Source organism: Athene noctua, chromosome 5 (genome assembly GCF_965140245.1).
Source record: "Athene noctua chromosome 5, bAthNoc1.hap1.1, whole genome shotgun sequence".
Lineage (NCBI taxonomy): Eukaryota > Metazoa > Chordata > Aves > Strigiformes > Strigidae > Athene > Athene noctua.
Window position 1 is genome coordinate 28,922,193 of NC_134041.1, and position 13,593 is coordinate 28,935,785.

At 65.1% G+C, this 13,593-nt stretch overlaps 3 protein-coding genes across 3 annotated transcripts; 2 read left to right on the top strand and 1 right to left on the bottom strand.

The window, feature by feature from the left end:
* The first annotated feature begins 78 nt into the window (after positions 1–78).
* Positions 79–1,834, top strand: REG4 (regenerating family member 4). The gene is made up of 6 exons (XM_074908245.1): positions 79–153; positions 908–995; positions 1,115–1,212; positions 1,293–1,430; positions 1,504–1,609; positions 1,761–1,834. The coding sequence occupies exons 2-6, from the start codon at positions 932–934 to the stop codon at positions 1,832–1,834; spliced, it is 480 nt and encodes a 159-aa protein (XP_074764346.1). The 5' UTR covers positions 79–153; positions 908–931.
* A 1,171-nt stretch (positions 1,835–3,005) lies between these two features.
* HMGCS2 (3-hydroxy-3-methylglutaryl-CoA synthase 2) lies at positions 3,006–6,340 on the top strand. Its single transcript, XM_074908246.1, has 9 exons — positions 3,006–3,118; positions 3,378–3,817; positions 4,093–4,218; positions 4,493–4,657; positions 4,728–4,896; positions 4,975–5,145; positions 5,633–5,739; positions 5,843–5,968; positions 6,049–6,340. Exons 1-9 carry the CDS (start codon positions 3,006–3,008, stop codon positions 6,153–6,155), a joined length of 1,524 nt encoding a protein of 507 aa, XP_074764347.1. The 3' UTR covers positions 6,156–6,340.
* A 582-nt stretch (positions 6,341–6,922) lies between these two features.
* On the bottom strand, positions 6,923–10,590 carry PHGDH (phosphoglycerate dehydrogenase). The gene is made up of 12 exons (XM_074908247.1): positions 10,322–10,590; positions 9,914–10,065; positions 9,675–9,740; positions 9,538–9,592; positions 9,348–9,446; positions 9,112–9,244; positions 8,884–9,032; positions 8,511–8,663; positions 8,250–8,382; positions 7,810–7,937; positions 7,390–7,618; positions 6,923–7,224 (listed from the first exon to the last, which is right to left on the bottom strand). The coding sequence occupies exons 1-12, from the start codon at positions 10,457–10,459 to the stop codon at positions 7,070–7,072; spliced, it is 1,590 nt and encodes a 529-aa protein (XP_074764348.1). The 5' UTR covers positions 10,460–10,590; the 3' UTR covers positions 6,923–7,069.
* Positions 10,591–13,593: the final 3,003 nt, after the last annotated feature.

Consider the following 13,593-nt stretch of genomic DNA (forward strand, 5'->3'; position numbering starts at 1 on the left):
ATGGAGGGGAGTCAGCAGTAAGATTTTAATGGTGGGAATCACCTGAGCTGGGCAAACACTGATGCTGGTGAGCACTGGGCTATAAAGGGCAGCTCCTCTCCTCTCCCAGCGACCCACAAGAAGCCGTTATTCCTCCTGATCTCCAGAGAGCAGGTGAGGAAGGGGACCCTCGCGGGGCAGCTGGGGCTTCGGTGTGCTCCGAGGCGATTTGTGGGCAAGCAGGAGCTGGCCCCGGCCCTGGCAGCTCCCAGGGAAGCTGAGCGCTGCCCTTGCTGGATGGGGCAGGCTGCAACAATGCAATTTTCAGCCCCGCATTGACTTTTGTCACTGCTTCTTTGAGGGGAAGACGAGCTGAGTCTGCAAATCGGTGTTCTGGTGCCCAGGGATTAGTCCAGATAAAGGGGAACTGTGCTGATGTGGCCAATTTTCCTCCCCAGCCTGGGTCTGGCAGTGCTATGAGCTTGGGGATTGAAAATGATACTGTGCACATCACCCCTGCAGTCCTACCGTCCCCAGCCCTGCCTGTGCCATTGCTGCTGCTGCCTGACGCTAGGGCAGGGCTGGGGTCTCCTTGACCTGTGCCTGCGGCAGCGCTCTCCCCATGTCCCCACAGCAGCTTGGCTCACCCAGATGCTTCCCACTGAGGATGGGACTGGTGGGGACAGGACACCCCGCTGCCAGTGTGGGCTGGGGACGTCACGGTATGCCTGGGGGATGGGGTTCAGGCACACTGAAGTGGCTTGTGCCGGGGAGGGGAGAGGGAGGCACAGCCCCCGGGGCTGCCATCCCCTCCAGCCAGCTGAAAGGGGACAGATTCAGTCCATAGCAGGGCGGGTTTGCACACTCTGGGCACAGGCGGAATCCCCTCTCCTGGAGGGAGCTGGTGTGACCCCCCAAACTTTTACAGGAGACACTTCTGGGAGCAAGGAGGATGGTGGCGGCAGCCAGGCTCACCCTCCTGCTGCTGGGCTGTGTGGGGCTCCTGCGGCCGGCTGGTGAGTCACACAACTCGGGGGGCAGCCGCTTTCGCAGCAGGGCCAGGAGGGAGCCAGGCTTCTCTCCGGCTGGCAATGCCGGCTGTCCCCCATCCCTCCCCGCGGCTCTCCCTCCACAGGTGCCAGGTACATAGATTACTGCCCCAAGGGCTGGTCTTACTACAAGCTCAGCTGCTTCAGGTACTTCCGTCAGCTCCGGAGCTGGGATGAGGCTGAGGTAAGCCCATGGGGGCACACAGGCAGCCGGGGATCCCCCATCTCCCAGGGATGCCCCAGTACTGACCGTTATCCCCACAGAGGCAGTGCCAGGCCAGCCACGCCAGTGCCCACCTGGCCTGGGTGGAAGAGCCCCGGGAGGCGGCCACGCTCCGGAAAGTCATTTCCTACTACCAGCGCATACAGCCTGTCTGGATTGGCCTCCGCTACGCGCATGAGGTGAGGTGGGGGGTGGCTGGGGGGGGGGGCAGGGAGCAGCGGACCCATGCCTCTGACCCCCCTCTCCCCACAGAGCCGGGCCTGGCAGTGGGCGAGTGGGGACAAGTACAGCAGCACCAGTGGGCTGGCTGGGAACGGTGCCCATGGGGGGAACTGTGGCATCCTGACCCACCTCAGTGGTGAGTACCTGGACCCTGCATCCACCCCAGCACTCAGTCTTGGCTGGCATCTCCCCCCTCCTCTGGGTCCCATTCGGGGCTGCGGTGGGCAGAGCTGGTGCCCCTGTCCTCGCCGTGGCCCCCACCAATCCCCCGGCCATCTCTCTGGCAGGCTTCACCGTGTGGTCCAGCACCGACTGCGCCCAGCAGCATCACTACATCTGCAAGTTCACCCCCTTGCGCTAAGCGCAGCCCCTGGGCCCATGGGGGACCCTGCGCCTGCGATGCTTGTCCCTTGCTGGCAATGCTCCTCTCCCCCCAACTCCTAAAAATACATCTATATAAAAAGAAGCATGCAAGTCCTGTGCAAGCTTGGTGCTGGTCCAAAGCCCTGGCTGGTCAGGGCAAGGGGGAGGCAGGTGCTGCTGCAGCTCCTGAGTTTCCAGGGGCTCTGGTGCTGCCAGTGCCAGTAGATCCATCCGGGGGTGAGTCCCCGGGAGCCGCAGGGCTGGTGGCTCTCCTGGCCCAGGCACTCATGTTGGCTCATCCCCAGTCCTCTGGTGCCAAATGGGGCAGGTGTCCTGGGGTGCAGGTAGCAGGGACAGCAGTGTCCCCAGGGTGCAGGCATGAAGGAGACCTGGGCACAGATGTAGGTGGGGATGGCAGCTGTCGTGGGCGTGCAGGCATGGGGACAGATGATCCCGCCCCCCCGGGTGCAGACAGCTCTGCAGGGGTCCAGGGGCTGTGATGCTGCCCCATGGCCATGTTGACAGCAGCACTGGGACCAAAGGTCCCTTCTTGTGTCACCGCAGTGTTGTCACAGGCATCACGTGGCTGTTTGTTCTGCTGTTTTGAAGATGGCTCTGCCCCCACCCAGCTCATGGGTTTTTTACCCCCCTGGAGCTGTGACACATGACGGAGGTAGACCATGTCCTGGACGGCACAGATGGTGCCAGCACCAAAGCCCCAGCCACCATCTGCTCTCTCCCCAGGAGTGCGGGGGCAGTCAGGGAGGCCACAGAGCACCTCACACACCACATGGTGACCACAGCCGTGCTGGCGTGCCATGGGCACTGGGGCTGCTGCTGATCCACGGCATGGGGAGCCAGGGCTGTGGGAGAGCCGGTCCTGCTGCTCAGCCCCAGCTCCAGCCAAGTGTGTCCTCAGGCTCTGGGGCACAAGGCATCTTGCAAGTTCCCCCCTTCCAAAGCCAGTGCTTGCTCTGCTGTCTCTGTCACGTTGGCTGGTGCTCGGTGACCTTTGAGCGCTGGGGTCCAGAATGCTGATAAGGGCTGGGAGGGCTGTGCCGTGCCGCCAACGCAGTTTATAAAAGCACCATGCAAGGCCCATCCTGTTGTCCGTCCCACTGTCCATCCTGCTGTCCGTCCCTCCATTTTGTGCAGTGGCTGGGGCGAAGATGCTGCGCTTGGTTGGCCGCGCCACACGCTGCTGGGGGGCTCGGCGGACAACGCCGGGGCCGGAGCAGGTACCCCGGGGGGCCCAGCACCCCATGGCTGTGCAGAAGGCATGGTGAGCACCCATGCGTATTGGGTGGAGTGGAGGCATAATGGGGGGGGGGGGCGGGTTGGGAAGCTGGCAGTGCTCTCAAGCTTTTCTAGGGAATGGGATGCTCTCCCTCCTCCCCACAGCACTGCCGGGCACACAGAACCAGCAGGGATTTGGGGTGCTCATGGGCTGGGTTGCTTGCTGGTGGCATCCCCTGGGGCCAACAACTACCCCCAAGGCTTGGGGCTGCCGCAGGACCGTCACCGCTCCCTCTGCCCTGCAGCCTCTCCAGCGCTGCCGGGACAGGCGCCTGGCCCAAGGACGTGGGCATCCTGGCACTGGAGGTGTACTTCCCTGCCCAGTATGTAGAGCAGGAGGAGCTGGAGCGATACGATGGTGTGGAGGCCGGCAAGTACACACGGGGCTTGGGCCAGCAGCAGATGGGCTTCTGTGCTGCCCACGAGGACATCAACTCCCTGTGCCTGACGGTGGTGCAGCGGCTGGTGGAGCGCGGGCGCCTCTCCTGGGATGCCATCGGCCGCCTCGAGGTGGGCACTGAGACTGTCGTCGACAAGTCCAAGGCTGTCAAGACCGTCCTTATGCAGCTCTTCCATGACTCGGGCAACACTGACGTGGAGGGCATTGACACCACCAACGCCTGCTATGGGGGCACAGCCTCGCTCTTCAACGCGGCTGCCTGGGTGGAGTCCAGTGCCTGGGACGGTGGGTGCAGGCAGGGACTGTGCTGTGGGGATGGGGGAACTGGTTGTTGGGTGGGTACCATGGGATGGGGAAAGGAGGCAGGAGGTGGCCTGAAACCCGAAGATGCTCCAGCAATCCTCAAAGGGAGCTGCTGCCCCTCCAGGCTCTCCATCACCCCTGTTTCCTACCTACCTTGGCCGTGACACCTGGCAGCATGGGAATGGGAGTACATGAGGGCCACAGGATGGAGGCTCCTACCCACTGATGGCCCTGCCGACCCCTTCATCCTACCTCAGGTCGCTACGCCGTGGTGGTGTGCGGGGACATCGCTGTGTACGCCACAGGGAACGCGCGGCCCACAGGAGGTGCCGGTGCCATTGCCATGCTAGTGGGACCCAACGCCCCGCTGGTTCTGGAGAGAGGTCAGTGTCCTGAGGCCCTGGGGATGATGAGATAATGGGTACTCTCCCTGGAGGCCATACATCCATGTCTCAGCTCCAGCAGCACCGGTTCTGCCAGCCTCGGTGGCTGCCTGATGCTGGGTACCCCAGGATCCCAGTTGGGCACATCCCTGTGGGCACCACGGAGTAACCCAGGGTGCTGGGGGCTGGCGTGGCTGGCAGCACCCATGTGTGCTTGCCATCTGGCCATGACCCTCCAATGCTCCCCAACACCTGGCTCTCCCTGTGCACCCAGGCCTGCGGGGAACCCACATGGAGCACGCCTACGACTTCTACAAACCGGACCTGGCCTCTGAGTACCCAGTGGTGGATGGGCAGCTCTCCATCCAGTGCTACCTGCGGGCACTGGACCGCTGCTACGCCGTGTACCGCCGGAAAGCAGAGAGCCAGTGGCAGCAGGGTAAGCGGCAGCACCCTCGGGGTGCCCCTGCCACCCCACCGGGTCCTGACAGCCTCACATTGCCTTCCAGCCGGTGTCCAGCGGCCCTTCACCCTCGATGACTTCAAGTTCATCATCTTCCACACACCCTTTTGCAAGCTGGTGCAGAAGTCAGTGGGGCGGCTGCTGCTCAACGACTTCTTGGCCACCCCCAACCCTGACACGGCCGCCGGCCTTTACAAGGGGCTGCAGTCTTTTCGGTGGGTCCCCATGCCATGTCCCCCATCCCAGCCAGGGATGTGCTGGTGTGGGGTTTGAGCCAGCCTCTCTCTGGGCAGTGGTGTGAAGCTGGAGGACACCTACACAAGTAAGGAGGTGGAGAAGGCGTTCCAGGCAGCCAGCCAGGAGATCTTCAACCAGAAGACCAAGCCCTCCCTGCTCCTCTCCTCCCGCAATGGCAACATGTACACACCGTCCATGTATGGCTGCCTGGCCTCCCTTCTGGCGCAGTGAGTCCCCCAAAAAGCTGTCTGGGGATGTGTGCGCATGTCATTTTGGGGAGGGCAGAATCTGGCTGGGCTGTCTCAGGGGGCAGGCACCAAGCACTCATCCCTCCCAGCAGAGACCTAACAATTTCACTGCATATAACCCCCAGTGTGGATGCAACCCGCGCCGTGCCGTCTCCCTGACAGCCTTTTCATACCAGCTCTCTGGAGCTGGGCCAGCGCATAAAGCCCTTCTGTCGGCACCGGGAGGATGAAAACCCTGTTGCCATGCCTGGCAGAATGGCTGACCCTGCAGTGAAGGAGCCGTGGGAATAGCCAGGCACTGGGGAGGACAAAAGTCTCATTCTGGGGCTCCCCAACACCACTGAGGCTACACACCCTCGGCAATGCGACCCTGAGTCCCAGGACGCCCCTGCCTGCGAAGGGGACAGGAGGCAGCCCTGTATCCCAGCCCCAAACCTCCTCTAACCTCCCTAACCCCTCGCTGCAGGTCCTCAGCGCGGGACCTGGCTGGCTCCCGGATCGGCGCCTTCTCCTACGGCTCAGGGCTGGCCGCCAGCATGTTCTCCCTCCGTGTCTCACAGGATGCGGCCCCGGGTGAGCCCCACGGGAGAGGGGGGCTGGGAGGGGAGGGCAGCATGGGACTGCGGGGCTGGGGCCGCGAGTGGTGCCGTCTCACCCGGGGGGTGCCCGCCACCAGGCTCACCCCTGGACAAGCTGGTCTCCAGCCTGGCCGACCTGCCGGCTCGCCTGGATGCCCGCAAGCGTGTGGCCCCGCAGGACTTTGCCGAGATCATGAAGCGGCGGGAGGAGACCCATCACTTGGGTGAGTGGGGCTGAAGGGATGCAACACCCACCTGCTGGCACCCCACGGCCCTGCTGAGCATCGCTGCCCTCTCCCCGCAGCCGACCACGCTCCCCACGGCTCCCAGGCGGATCTCTTCCCTGGCACCTGGTACCTGACACGGGTGGATGCCAAGTACCGCCGGGAATATGCCAGGAAGCCCTTCTAGGCGGGACAGGAGGGGTGAGCCCCGGGTGGGGGGATGCTCTCCTCCCTGCCAGCATCCCGGCTCACCCCCAAATCCAGGACTGGCCTCTGCAGGAAACCACACCTTGTATGGCTCAGGCCCTGGAGCTGGTGGAGACAGTGGCATTTTCTGCTCCAACATGGGGAGCACAGGGGAATAAAGGCACAGATGAGAGGGTGCAGCAGCCCAGCTCTGGCTCCTGGTTGCAAGTAGTTCTCTCCCACTCTGGGGACTCTTCCCTCAGCCACGCTGGGGCTGGATCACAGCCCCTGATGGGATTTTTCCAGATATGGCCACTACTGAACATGAGCCTTGGTACCCCATTTCACCAGGATGGGAGCATGCCCCAATGTTTTGGGGGAGCCAAACAAACTCCAGCTCTCTCGTCTCGGTTTTCAGTCTGGGGGTGGTGAGATGCCATTTTCCCAGTGATGCCAGCAAAGTGAAACATTCCCAAAAGTGAAAATTGCCCAGGAGGCAATTCCCAGCAGGCAGGAGGGAGCAGGCGATGTGGGGGTCACGGGAGGGCTCAGCCCTGCTTGGAGCGCTGCCTGCTCTCTGGGCCATGTCCCAGCACGGGACCGTGGCTGGACAGGACCTTGGCAGCGCCACAGCAGCCACAGAGACCTTTGCACCCTTCAGCAAACAGAAGCGGGGCTGGCAGGGCAGGAGGGGCTGGGGGCAGGAGGGACAGAGCCTGCAGGAGCTTTGGGGCTGAGGACAAGGGACCACAGAGACAAGGTATCACATGCTCTCTCCTCCCGGACCCTTTATTGAGCATGGGGCCACGCCAAGCCCAGCATGGGTGCTGGGGGCAGCCGAGTGCAATGCTCCCCCGGAGGAGGGGGGGTCTAGATGCTGTGGCCATGGGGAGAGTCCTTGCTGGTGGTCAGGGTTTAGAGGTGGAGCTGGAAGACCTCCATGACTCGTGGTTTCAGCTCGCTGAGGTCAGACAGGGGGGCTGAGAGACCCATGACACTCCACTGCTCCCCTGCCACGGTGCTGGAGCTGTGGTAGGACTGGAGCTGGACCCCCGCCTTCCCCAGCAGTCCTGGAAAGGAGGAGAGGTGTTAGGGGCCTCAGGCTGACCCACCACCCCAGCACCCGCCGGGTAGCAGGGCTCTGCCCACCCCAGTGCCCCTCAAACATCCTCGATGGTGTTTCTTCCCCCTCCACTCCAATTCCTTTTCTCCACATAGCCCCTCAGGGAGCTCACCCGTGAGCACGGGCAGTGCGCTGGGCTCGGAGGCTTTGGCTTTGTAGATGAGGATGGGGCCACTCAGCGGAGCTGGCTGCTTGAAGGTGGCCCCATTGATCTCCCGCAGCACTGGGGTGCTGCCCTGCACTGTCCCGGTCACCCGGTGTGGGGTGCCCTGCAGGGACACCTGCAGCAGGCTGGTGCTGCCATCGGGCTCGGGGGCCACATCGCCATGGGTGGTTGTGACCTGCCGGAGAGATGAAGCCACTCAGTGCCCAGGTCCTGCACGTGTCAGGGTGTGGGGAAGGGGTGTCCTCAGAGGTCACCCCAGGGAATGGCCGCCAGCCTGAGCGCTGCATTAGCACCACAGGGCAACCCCAGGAAGGATGGGGCCTGGGTGTGCCAGCCTGAGGTGCGGAGCCCTGGGTGTCCATGCACCTTCAGCCCCGCCTCCTGGGCCAGCAGCAGGGCGTTCACCAGGGTCACGTCCTTCTGTGGCCCTCCAGCCAGCATGCCTGCAGCCACGGCGGGTGTCAGGTAGCTCCCGGCCTCCCGCAGAGGTGTCCCTGGGGCACAGGCAGGAGGCAGAAGGTGGATGAGCCAGCAGCAGAGGGGTCAGCCCTGTACTTGAGCAGCCACCCACCCATCCACACACCCATCCCTACTCCCATCTTCCACCCGCCCATGCATCCACCCATCCATACCTCCACGTCCCCTCCTCCTCCCATTCCACCATCAACCACCCTCCTGTCCATCCCTTCTCCTGGCCACCCTCCCATCCCTCCTCCCATCCAACCAGCCCAGTAGATCCCCCCACACCCCACTGTGCTGCCCACCCATCGGGGTCCCAGACTCGGGGCACAGCCTGCCTGCCTCACCTTGGGTGCAGACCTGCATGCTGCCCTGCACTTGCTTGCCCACTGTGCGTAGCACCGAGCCCAGGGCCCTGGCCAGGGCAATCCAGGGCTTGGTCTGCGGTGCAAAAGCCTTGCTGAGAGCCTGCCCGTTGACCTGTGAGGAAGAGCAGGACATGCGATGGGAACCCACCAGCGAGCACACAGGGTTGCTCCCAACACATCCATGCTCTACAGATGGGGAAACTGAGGCTCAGAGGTCAGGTGCCTGGCAGGGGGACTCACTGTGCCAGCCAGCCCCTTCCCCGTGGCCATGTCCACGATCTGCATGGCGATCTCCTTGCCACAGCGGCTCTGTGCCTCCTGTGTGCTGGCGCCCAGGTGTGGGCAGCAGATGACATTGGGGTGGTTCACCAGGTCGCGGTCCTTCGGCGGCTCCTGCCAACACAGCCCCATCCTGCCATCAGCCCCTGGCACCCACCCGGGAGTCTGGGGGGAGCATTTACCCCCTCCTCCCTCGCAAGGAGGGGAGCTGGGGCAGGGCTCTGCCCAGTCCCAGTCCCACAGGGTTTGACAGGCTGCCCTGGCCTGGCTTGGGCAGAGTTAAGGTGACGCTGAGCCAAAGCCAGGCGTGGGGGTTCCCTGTGGCCCCGCTCACCTGTGTGAAGACGTCGAGGGCGGCCCCGCCACACTGCCCCGACCGCAGTGCCCGCAGCAGCGCGCCCTCGTCCACGATGCCGCCGCGGGCGCAGTTCACCACCTGCACACCGCGGCGGCACTTGGCAAAGGTGCTGTCGTTCAGGAGCCCTGCAGAGGGAGTGCTGTGAGCAGTGGGGGGCTGGCCCCGGTCCCCCAACCACCCTCCATGCCAGTGCCCGCCCCGTACCCATGGTGGAGGCCAGCAGTGGTGTGTGCACTGTGATGAAGTCACAGCGGGGCCAGATCTCCTCCAGTGGCAGCTGCTCCACGCCAAAGGCGGCCGAGGTTTCGGGGGTGATGATGGGGTCGTAGCCTATGGTCTGAGGGAGAGTGGGCACTCGCTCCTGCAGCTTGGCACGGCGCTCATGGCCAGGCCAGGGGGTTTCATGCTCCCCATCCCTCCTCCCGGCCCTGGCTTCTTACCTTCATGCCAAAAGCCTGCATGCGGGTAGCGACCTCCCTGCCAATGCGGCCCAGCCCCAGCACACCCAGCGTCTTCCCGTTGAGCTCCATGCCCATGTACTAGGGTGTAAGGCGGAGAGTGAGCGAGCGCGCCCTACACAGGCACCCGCCACCCTGTTCTGCTCGGGGTGCTGCACCCACCTCCTCCTACCTTCTTACGGTCCCACTTGCCCTCCTTCATGGAGGCAGCTGCCTGCGGGATCTGCCTGCAAAGGGAGGCGGTGGTCAGGGTGGGGGTGGGGGGCTGTGGGGTTCACGTCCCATCCCCCCATCCTGCCCCACGCTCACCTGGCCAGGCACAGGATCATCCCGCAGGTGAGCTCGGCGGCGCTGAGGCTGTTGCCAGTGGGTGTGCTGGGGATGGAGAGTGGTGTCACTGGTGGGTCGCCCCTGGCCTGAGGGGGCTCTGCACCCCGGGAGGATGGAGGCCCGCAGGGTGGTACCGTGGGTGGGGAGGGTGCCCAGCTGGAGCCTCCCCTGTCTCCCCAGGAGCACGGACAGGGATGTCCCCACGCTCTCACTCTTACTTCATGACCAGGACACCCTTCCTGGTGGCCGCCTCCACGTCCACGTTGTCCACGCCGGTGCCCGCTCTGCCCACCACCTGCAGCCTCTCCGCCGCCTCCAGCACGTCGGCCGTGACTTTGGTGGCCGAGCGGACGATGAGCCCATCGCAGTCCTGGGTGGGGGACACACAGACACGGCGGCTGGGACGGGGGCCGGCGGCCCCGGGGGGGTGGCGGGTTGGGGACAGCCGCTGCCGGGGGCTGGGACCCGCCGTGCGAAACTGGCCGGGCTCTTGCATCAGACGGGAGGCGGGGACCGGCCCCGCCGCCGAGGGGGCTCGGCTGCCACCCGGGATCGCCGGCCCGCCGCTGCGCCCCCACCCGCGCCCGCCCCCGGCCGTGGGGGCAGCCCGGCCGCGACGCGCTCACCCGGATCTCCCGCAGCAGCTCCTCCTTGCTCAGCCCGGGCTTCTCCTGCACCCGGAGGCCGCCGGCCTGCAGGATCTCCCGGCAGCAGGGGTCCAGGCTGTCGCTGATCAGCACCTTCTGCAGCCTCCCCAGCGCCATGGCGGGACGGGACGGGACGGGACGGGACGGGACGGGACGGCACGGCACGGCACAGGACGGGACGGGACGGGACGGGACGAGGCTCCCTCCTCAAGCCGCCCGGAGGCTGCTGCCTCCAGTCCGCCGCTCTAAAAGGGCTGCGAGCGGGGCACGTTTTTCGGGCTCATTGGGTCGCGGCTGCATAATCCCACCTCCTTCCCTTCCCCTCCCCGCCCCAGCCCGCCCGGCGCCCCCCCGTCCCCGGGGGGGAGGGAGGGAGGCGGAGGAGGAAGGGAGAGGGGCCGGGGCTGTGCCGGGCTCCCCAGCAGCCCCTCAGCAAGGGGGTGCCCCGCCAGGATCTCGCTACCCCCGAGCCGGGGAGCCACGAAGCCGAGGGGAGCGGGGGTCAGAGTGTCCCCACCTCCGCGCACGGCGGCCGTGCCTCAGTGTCCCTCTCAGTGTCCCTGCCCCGCACAGCACAGCGAGGCGGGAGGGGAATGGTGGCGGCAGCCACGGTGGTTGCAGGTGACTCCCCACAAAGCTGGGGTGCCGCTGGCAGGGGGAGCATCCCGGCCCCCAACCCATGGCAAGGCCGGCCATGCCCCTCCAGCCCATCCAGAAATGGGGGCTCCCCGGATCCCCCAGGGGTGAGGCAGTGCCATGGCCCCTGCCCGCGCCCAACATCGCACCCGCTGTTGAGCAATGCCCCCGATAAAGGGCCAGGGGCACAGGGCCAGCCCCGGCCACCAGCTCCCAATGACGCGGCGTGCGTGGGAGCCGCCCAGCAAACACCCTCCGTGGGGCAAGAGCCATGTGGCTGCGTCCAGTGACCTCATGGGGTCAACGTGCTGGCCCCTGAGAGGGAATGGCATGGGGACCCCCTGGGGCCGGGCACAGCCCAGCATGGTGGATGGTGAGGGATGGATGAGCCTCGCCATGGAGCCAAACCCTCACAGCACACCCAGGCCAGGCAGACCCTAGGTGCTGCCCTTGGGGGAGTCAGGATCTGGTCCTGTCTCGCCTACCACCTCCTGTGTGCTAGGAGTGGGCAGCAGGGACACAGTGCTCCCAGGCAGGGTCCTGATGGGACTGAGCCCTTCCCCATCCTGGTGCATGCCCCAAGCAGCAGGGCTGGACCAAACTGCCCCTGAGGTGGCCCAGGGGCTGTTAAACCCAGCAGAGCCCAAGGGAGGGACCTGCCCCAGCAGCCGGGAGGTGGTTGGGACAGCCACCCTCACCATGGGCAGCGCAGCCTAGCTGTGAGACCCCAGTACTATGTACACCCCAGCACTGTGTATACCTCGGTGCGATGTCCACCCTGGCACTGCCTATACCCTGCTGCTACATACACTGCAACCACAGCCAGGGAACAACCGTGACGCCAGAGCAGGGAAAGTCCAGGGTCAGCCAACACAGGGTGAGAGATGCGGTCAAGGGCAGCAGCTGGTGAAATCTGCAGTGAGGTCCTGAAACGGCCCCTCGGCGGGGCTGTGTGAGTCGGGGACCGGGTCAGAGCTCCCTCTCCACAGCCTTGCGCGTGGCATGGGCTGGGGGCACCCACACTGCGGGATGTGCCATGGTTGGGACACGGTTCCACGGCCCCACAGCCTTGACACAGCCCTGCCGCCGGCCTTGGCCTCTGTTAACCATTAAGACCTTGCTCAAGGTGCCCGCCGACCCGGCATCCCAGTGCCCTGCTCCCCGTGCCCGCACCACCTGGGTTTGCCCGACGCCTCCCTGCACCTCCGTGGCCCCTCTCCCCCGCCTATGGCCCTCCTGTGCGGAGGCCACGCGTGGCCAAGCCACCGCTGCTGTGGTGTCGTATTTCCCGGCTTTTCCCGGCCGGCGGGTGCCCTCTCCTGGGGAGCAGCGCCGGAGGCACAGCCCCACGGCACCCCGGTACCTCATCCCTCGCTGCGGACCTGCTCTGGCGCGGGGGGTGCTGGCGGGGTGGCGGTGCCCGCAGGCGTGTCCCCCGACTCCTGCCCCTCCAAGGGAGCCAGACGGAGAGACTTCAATCTGGTCCCTGCCTGTGGCTCGAGGATGGGCCCCTCAGGCTGGAGGAGATCCCAAAGCTGGCAGGGCCAGTGGGATGGGTGCCTGGGGGACCTGGTGGCTGATGAGCCATGACCTGGATGGAGTGTGGGGGTTATGGGGACACGGCACCCCGTTGCTGACACCATTAGCACCGGGGGCCTGGATGAGATCTGCTTGGTGGCAGGTGTAGCGGGCCATGGGGGACAGCTCCCCGAGGGACTGTGGGAGGAGAGAGGGGCCAGGTAATGGGGAAACAGTAGGGGGGGTCCCTGCGGGCTGGATGTGGCTGGGGGAGAGGGCAGGGGCAGCACTGGGACTGGGATATCCAGCAGGGAAAGGAATTAGAGGTGTCAAAGGGGACTGGTGTTATTGGGGTTGGGATAAGGAGTGGCAAAGGAGAGGCAAGGGGGGGGGGAGATTGGGGGTGTTATGTTAGGATGTGGGTGTTCATGGGGGTTAGGGTGGTGGTGGGGCCAAGGGGGATCGAGAGTGATAGGGATGTCCCAGTGGGGGACTGAGAAGTCATAGAAGATTAGATAGCAAGCGAGGGTGTTGTGGGGCTGGAAGGGTGCCCAGGGGGCTCCTGGGATTCTGGGGGTGACAAAGGGGATGGGGGGGGGGTATCAGGTTGAGATGGAGGCATCCAAAGAAGACCAAGGTGGTAGGGCATGACAGGGGGTGTCAGGATGGATGGTTGGGGATGCCATGGGAGACCTTGCCTATTTGGGGGTCTTTTGGGGTGACTGGGAGGTTGGGGGAACTTTTTTTGGGGGGGCAGAGAGGAATCAGGGATTGTTCCTGGGGTACTGAGAGGTGGGAAAGGATTGGGGCTCAGCCCAGAGGCACTGGGGATGGCTGTGTCAGCCGGGACAGGCTGGCTGCTGGGCGGGGGGACCGGGATGACGACGGTGGGGGGGATGGAGAGAGGGAGCGAGGGGGGGATGGAGAGGGGAGAGGAGGGAGGGCGCTGGAAAGAAAGGATGAAGGGTCAGAGGGGAGGGAGTGAAGGAAGGAAGGATGGAGGGAGGCAGGGATGGACGAAGGATGGAGGCAGGGAGGAGCAGGAGGAGGAGGAGGAGGAGGAGGGTGTGCAGCAGCGGGCGGAGCCGGCCGGTGCC